Source organism: Chelonoidis abingdonii, chromosome 13 (assembly GCF_003597395.2).
Source record: "Chelonoidis abingdonii isolate Lonesome George chromosome 13, CheloAbing_2.0, whole genome shotgun sequence".
NCBI lineage: Eukaryota > Metazoa > Chordata > Testudines > Testudinidae > Chelonoidis > Chelonoidis abingdonii.
Window position 1 is genome coordinate 5,903,842 of NC_133781.1, and position 8,153 is coordinate 5,911,994.

Below are 8,153 nucleotides of genomic sequence, written 5' to 3' on the forward strand. Positions count from 1 at the left end.
CACTGGAATGGGTTACCTAGGGAGGATGTGGAATCTCCATCATCAGAGGTTTTTAAGGTCAGGTTTGACAAAGCCCTGACTGGGATGATTTAGTTGGGAATTGGTCCTGCTTTGAGCAGGGGGTTGGACTAGATGACCTCCTGAGGTCCCTTCCAACCCTGATATTCTATGATTCTATGATAGTGGATATATTCTGAGCATGCCTATTAGATTGGGCTCTGCAGGTGAGATAGGCAGAGGCACACTTAGTTTGAGAATCCTACTGGGGCTTAAGTCTGAGCTAAGGCACTGAGCTACACGTGCATACCCACTAGAAAAAATGTCGGCATCTTGGGCTCTTTGCTGGCAGAAATGTATGAATCTGCCTGACCAGTTAGCATCTGAACAGTGGGGTTGAGGATCTCAGGGGAGTTAGGTGGCTAATGTAGCAGTGTCTTTATGGATATAGCCCAAAGTACCTACTAGTAAAATAAGAGAAAATAACCATTACAATAACTTTTGTAGCTATAAAACAACAAACATTAAACCAGGAAAATTCAAAGTCAAGGTTAATTGAAATGTCTGAGTGGATGAAAATCTACATCTAAAGCACGAGCCACCTTCACTTTATTCCTTGTAGTGTTTTCCTGAGGAAAAAAAAGAAGTTCTGAGATAAATGTATCCATTCGAAACAGTTTATTTGGATCATCAGCACAAGTGTTAGCACTCAAAGAATGTGCGTATGGGGGCACATGCAAACATGCACAGTGCAGGCCAGGTTGAGGCCCTGCTGTAATAAGTGATTCATAGATTCCAAGGCCAGACAGGACCATTCTGATCATTTAGTCTTACTCATTACATAACATGGGCAATAGAACTTCCTAGAGCAGATCTTTTAGAAAAACATCCAATATTGATTTAAAAATTGTCAATCCACCATGACTCTAGATAAATTGTTCCAATGATTAATTACTCTAACCATTAAAAAAGTTGTGCTTTATTTCCTGTCTGAATTTGTCTAGCTTCACCTTCCAGCCACTGGACTGTGTTACACTGAAGAGTCCATTATTAAAATTTTGTTCTTCCTGTAAATATTTCTACTCTGTAATTAACTTCCCCTTAACCTTCCCTCTATTAAGCTAAATCAATTGAGCTCTTTGAGTCTATTACTATACTAAAAGGCAACCCTCTCCAATTTATCAACGTCTTTCTTGAACTGGACACAGTATTCCAGCAGCGATTGCACCACTGCCAACTATAGAGGTAAAATATTTTGAGCATCTGTTTATGCCTCCCAGGATCACATTAGCCCTTTTGGCCACAGCTTTGCATTGGGAGCTCATGTTCAGCTGATTGTCCACCATGACCCTCAAATCTTTTTCAGAGTCATTTCTTCCCAGGATAGAGTCCCCCAACTCGTAAGTATGACCTACATTCTTTGTTCCCAAGTGCATACATGTACACTAACTGTTTAAAAACACATATTGTTTGCTTGTGCCCAATTTACCAAGCAATCCAGATCACTCTGTCAGTGATTCACTATTCACCATTTCCCCTAGTTTTGTGTCATCTGCAAAATTTATCTTGATAATTTTGTGCTGTCTTCCAGGTTATTGATAAAATCCTTAAATAACATAGGACAAAAAAATGATCGTTGTGGTACCCTACTGGAAGCATGCCTGCTTGATGATGATTCCCCATTTACAATCATACATTGAGACCTATCACTTAGCCAGTTTTTAATCCATTCAGTGTGTGCCACAGGAATTTTAAATTGTGCTAGTTTTTTAATCAAAACGTTGTGTAATACCAAGTCAAATTCCTTAGAGAAGTCTAAGTTTATGACATCAACACTATTACCAACTAGATAAGGAGCTATTGATCACTACCCACTGAGCCCGATGATCTAGCCAGCTTTCTGTCCACCTTTATCTATCCTCAGGCACGACACTTAATTGTGGTGAACATGACTGATGTCTTTCCTGCTCCCAAAACTTCTCATTCACATTAATGCTCACAAAGTAAAGAAAAAATGTTTCATCTTTCCAAATATGCAATTTTAAAAACATGTATGAATTCATGGGACCATTCAATCTGTATACAGGGATTGGTAGAGCAGATCACCCTGGGTCCATCTGGTCCAGTTTCCTGTCTTGATGAGACCAGCACCATCAGCTTCAGAGAAAGGTACAAGAAACTTCTGTAGCAGACAATTACGAAATAATCATCCCATAGAGGATGTTCCTTCCTAACCCTTCTCAGTTAGCATCTGACAAAGTGGGTATTCACCCACGAAAGCTCATGCTCCAATACGTCTGTTAGTCTATAAGGTGCCACAGAACTCTTTGCTGCTTTGAAATATGACAGTTCATCTCACTCTGACTTTTCCCTACCAAATGTTATTGTGGATGTAATCATTATACCTAGGGACATCTAATTTTTTAAAACTCTTACTAAGATCTTCACCTCAATGATATCTTGTGACAGAAATATCCATACATTAATTATGTGTTAAGTAAAAGCATATTTATTTTGACCATTTTTCAATGTTTTGCCTTTCAATATAATAGGCTATCCCCTTCTGCAAATAAGCAAATAAAGGCACCTGATTTACCATCTTTAGACCATTCACTATTCTGTATATTTCTGACACAATCCCTCTTGTTAGTCTCTTCTATATACTAAACAGTCTCTCCTCATAAGAAAATCTTTCAAAGACTTTAATCCTTTCCACTGCTCCTTGCAATTCTGCAACATGAAAGATGAACCAGAACTTTGCACAGACCTCTGTGCCTGGAATACCGTCACAGACACTGTATCATGTAGTCTTCAGTAAACTGACTCCCAATAAACATGCACATCAGCATAGTGATGGATAGATAGATATAATCTATAGACCAATTCTGAAAGAACTCTTTGCAGCTACAAAGCTCACCATCTCTACTATGAATCTGATCTCAGAACTGTACTAATGTCTGTATGTATACTGATCTTTTAACCAGTACTTTCTCTCTTTTCTTTTTTAATAAATTTTAGTTTAGTTCATCAGAATTGGCTGTAAGCATGTATTTGGGTAAGATCTGGAATATTCATTAATCTGGCGGGTAATTTGTCTGATCCTTTGGGATTGGTAGAACTTTCTTACATGATGAATAAGATTTTCAGTGATCTTCATCATATTTGACTTGGGTATCTGGGTGGAGGCCTAAGGCTAGGTTACTTAAAGGGAACTCTGTTGCTGGTTTCTGGGTAACTAGTAAGGTATTATAGAAGCTGTTTTGTGCTGGCTTGGTAAATCTAAGCATTGGAATATCCACTAGCTTTGGGGATTGTCTGCCCCATTCCTTACAGTTTATCCTATGTGAGTTACCTCAGTGTGGCTCCCCGGGACCTCCATCACATGGTGAAACTAATCAGTGTAGCCTGAAATGTGCTGAATTTGGCTGGGAGGTCGCATCTTTAATAATAAATAACCTATTCCAGCTCTGGACCCAATTGCGGGCCAGATTCTTTGTTGTCCTGGTGTTGTCATTTCCACTAGTAAAGGGTGTAAGCCAGTGCTATGTCGATGTAGTAGTGTTCACACCCACTTTGCACATGTGTAAATGACTGTACAAGATGCAGGACAATGGAGAATATGGCTTATTGCCTTTTGTGAACCATTCTCTCTAGATCAGCTCCACAAACACTATGTGTTGCTTGAAGCATTGATAAAAGCAGTTCTCTTTACGAAAAATAAATAATGCTACACAGATACATTTTTAATTAATACATATTATAGAACATATTTAGCAATACTCCTCACGGTGTTGCTCAGGGATATTGTTTAAATCTACAAACACTGAAATGCTGGCTGGATTATGTATGTTCTTTAACTGATGCACCAAGTCCTCTGTAGTGTTATGAAAAGAGCTGACATACATATTCCAAGCTTTCCCTGGAACTCCAGGATCTGGAAACTTGCATTTATTCTTTAAACTTCTCTCCAGCTTTTTTCGTTTGTGCTTGAATTCCAACATAGTTTTTGTGTATCTGTTAATGGCGGTGACAGAGGCAGCCATACAGCAAGCGAAGGAACCCCATGCAAGGCTGGAAACAAAAAGGCTTGTTAGAAAGTGACAGCAGTTTTGCATCCACATCATACTACTGTGTCTTCCAAATATACTGTAGCAAAAGTGATCAAGCTATCCATTTATTGCTATAAATTATGGATTAAATGGGGGAACAGACTCCTAGTGGAAGGTTTTAACAGCTACTGTAGAACTACACAGCTCAGGATGAAGCAGAGTTACCTGAGTACTTAAGTTCAAAGCTCACCTTCAACTGTATGAACATTAAACAGCACATTTTTGTGTTTTAGAACAAAATTTTTCGTCACATAAGTGAGTATCTATGAATAAAGGGTCCCTCCTGCTGAAACAAGCTGGAGCACGCAGATAACTTAGGTTAAGCAAAGCTATATCTTGCTAGAATTAAGTTTTAGACCCTAGAAAGCATGTTATTTCATTGTGTTTGTAACCCTTTCATAGCTCTTCCATTCTTGCTTGAAATCACTGAAATCTGTGTTTGTAATGAGGGACACTCACCTGAGCACTTTAGTACTGCAGGCCTTTTCCTACTCCTGGTGCTCCCTGTAGGTTGCCTACCTCACTAGATAGGTTTTCAGTGGCTCAGCCCTCCAGACAAGTCACATAGTCAAAAAATAAACCCCTTCCAGGGGTTATAAAAGTTTCACAAACTGTTAGCCCTCACCAGCATATTCAGCTCTATTTCTGGGCCCTTTAAATCCCACCCTTAGATCAGGCTTCTAAACAAACCATGTCCCCTTCTCACCACTTGGGACACTTTCCCAGTGGGGAAACCCAAGCCTGCCCACCACTCCAGGTCCTAAATCAGGGATCTTACACAGAGCAGCCAAATGCTGCCTCTTTTAACTAGTTGCTGCTGTTTTTCCCCGGGATTCTTCCCACGTTATCTCTTTACCAGCACCTCAAAGTTACAGTTCTTAGGTCCTCTCTCTCTCTCACACTCTCTCTCTCTCAGGTCCAGTAAATGCAGCACTCCAAACACTTTGGGCCAGAGCAGAGCACCCCTCTAATCCTAGCCAAAGACTGAGCTGCTCAACCTTGCAGCTCCTTTTATTTGAGCATACTTGGCTCTGATTGGCTGCTTCAGTGTAGCCTTTCTAGGTAGGCCTGGAGGACTCACCTTCATTACTCCACCTGGGGCAGAGTGCAGTGGGATTGCAGGGCCTCCAGTAGGAGGACAAAGGGCCAGGTGCCAGGTCTGGCTCCAGTCACCAGCCGACCAATCACGTGCTTGGGGCGGCACCTTGGGGCAAGGTGGTGGGGTTTATTTTTTTTTTTCTGCCTGGCAGCACTGGAGGGTTTTTTTTGTTTGTTTGTTTTTGTTTTGCCAGGGTGTCGCTGGGGGGGGCTTGGGCAGTGTGGCGCTTGGAGGAGCGGGGACTTGGGCAGCGCGATGCGGTGCTCAGAGGGGTGGGGGCTTTGGTGGCATGGCACTCTGGACGGGTTCAGTGGCGCTCGCGGGGGAGGGTGTTACGGCAAGGCAGCACTCTTTTTTTTTGCTTGGGGTGGCAAAAAAGTTAGAGCCAGCCCTGCCAAGTGCACCCTGTCACAATGTTCTTTGTTAATAAACTTATTCTTAGTTTTTACTACAAATCATTTCGGTGCTGTGTAGTAGTGTATAGTGGAGTGTATAACCCCAGCTGAGCTACCAAGCTGTTATCTGTACTGGATCTTTGGAAGCAGTGAACTCGAGGTTACCTCTGTGAGTGTCCAGTAAGAGGAACTGGACACTGCAGGGGAGATGGTTTTGGGGAGAATTGGGACCAGAAGTGTTGTTAGGGTCACTCTGTAAGGAGTAATTGGGCTGGTGGAAGCCAGGGCAAGACCATTATGCTGTGAGCAGGTTCCTGGCATCAGAAGTCTCAATCAAAGCTATACAGCACAGAATCACCCAAGGTTAGAGGGCAAGAAGTGAAAAAAACCCTTACTAGGGTGGATAAACCCCCAAAACATCATAGGAAGAGGATCATATAAATTTTAAGACACTTTAACAAGACAACACCATCAGGTAAAAACGTTACCTCCACTCCTGACTTTCACTTGGATTGGGCATCACTACCCCCTGCTTAGTGAGTGAGGTCCAATTTCAATTTAAGCATGCTAAGTACAGTGCTGCTGCCCTTTACTCATACCATAAGGATAACAACATTTCATGCTAAAGTGAATCTTTACATGAAATATCCAAACTTGACCACTTAGGCAAGCAGATTTGGCTGGTTATCACCTAGGTAGGGTCTATGCAAATACAATCTACTCCTGAGGCTTTTCCCCCCAGTTCTTCACTAGACAGCAGGGGAGATTCATTCAGATCCTGCTTACATTCTCCTCCCAGCTAAGAATTTATTGTCCTGACAAATCACACTGCATATTGGTTGCATTGGTGGAATGGGTGTGCTAGCAACAGGCCTAAATGCTTCTGCTGTGGAGTTTAAAGCCAAAAGAAGTTCAGTAGATAGAGACCAGAATTTGTTTTCCATTCTAAGATACACCATGGTAGTGTCCTCCGCTTCAGTCTCACTCTGAGCCATGCTGAATAGGGGTGGGTTAGCCCCATGGGGCCCACTGCATGGGTTGGACAGTGGTTTTAGTCCAGCTCCTTTTTGCCGCCCAGGTCGCATGTCATGGCACATTTTTTACTACTACTTCTCTACTAGAAGGCAGGTCTTAGGGCCAATATTCATCCTCTTGCTCCACTACTCTAACAAGTATACAGCCATTATAGGAAGTGTAGTCTCCCAAAAATATCACAATTTTTTTCCCCCAAATTAATGGTTTACTCAAAATGTACTTGCAAGGGCACTGACCCAGGACCCTGGACAAGCCCACAGAACTGTAACCATTCTGCCAAGTGGACTCGGCAGCAACAAGGGCCTGGCTTAATATCTAGGGGTGCCTATTAACTATAGAAAACAGAACTGACTTAAGCCCTCCCCAAGTAATCTAAACAACTGTCCACCACACTTGGGCACCTCTTAGAGGCAACACTTCCTGACTTGCTGAGGGCATGGCTACACTGCAATTAAAAACCTGTGGCTAGATGGGCCAGCTGACTTGGGCTCAGGCTAAGGGGACGTTTAATTGTGGTGTAAATGTTCAGACTCGGGCTGCAGCCCAGGCTCTGGGATCCTCCCACTTCACAGGATCCTAGAGCCTGGGCACCATCCCAAATCCAAATGTCTACACTGCAATTAACAGCCCTTTAGCCTGAGCCAGCTGGCCCATCCAGCCACGAGTTTTTAATTGGAGCGTAGACATATCCTGAGTCTGCATATAACAAAAGAAACCTTTAATTAAAGAACTAAACAAAGCATTAATTTGAGAAAACACTGCAACGATTACTTGAAAGTATACAACCAATAAATAAACCTCCTGCCCCACTCTTGGGCAGAATCCTTTGGCTCTGTTTTCCACCTTGTGATGTGAAAATCCAACTGATAGACGTGTCTCTAACATGCCATTCCCCTTTTTCTTCCACTGCATGCCATTCACGGTTTGTTGTCCAAGGTCAGCAATGTCCCTAGAGTCCAGGAGTGTATTTGGGTGGGTTTGCCTCCCGGCCCCAAGGGGAGAGTGTAGTTGAGTAACACCTCAGTAACATCTGTTAGTCTATAAGATGCCACAGGACTCTTTGTTGCTTTTACAGATCCAGACTAATATGGCTACCCTTCTGATAATGGACACCTTGCAAGGCACTGCATTTAGCCATATGGAGTGCAAATCCATCAACCTCATGAAGAAACTTGCACAAATACAGACAGATATCATCTTCCTTTCCAAATGCAAATGGACGGAAATCATACCAAATGGACTAAAGGTAAAAAATCCACTGCTATCTACATACTACACAGATCACAGGGAGAGATTATGCCATACTCTATCAAAGAAACTGAGGAACCACCTGATCAGCGTCCTATACAGCAAACAGGAAAACATCAAAAAAGAGCTCTCCAACCTGGAGACTCTCATAAATAACCAAACTTCTATACAAACGGACTTCACTAGAATAAGACAGGAGATCTACATTACTCACTTCACCTCCCTACAAAGGAAAAAGGACTGTAAGCTGTCTAAACTCCTACCTGCCAC

At 42.3% G+C, this 8,153-nt stretch overlaps 1 protein-coding gene across 1 annotated transcript in view; it reads right to left on the minus strand.

The window, feature by feature from the left end:
- Nucleotides 1-1,257: 1,257 nt before the first annotated feature.
- Nucleotides 1,258-8,153, minus strand: part of GSG1L2 (GSG1 like 2) — a 63,418-nt gene continuing 56,522 nt past the window's right edge. Inside the window, exon 5 of the mRNA XM_075072047.1 lies at nucleotides 1,258-4,068. Coding sequence (XP_074928148.1) covers nucleotides 3,768-4,068 — 301 coding nt within the window. The 3' untranslated portion in view covers nucleotides 1,258-3,767. The remainder of the gene's footprint in view (nucleotides 4,069-8,153) is intronic.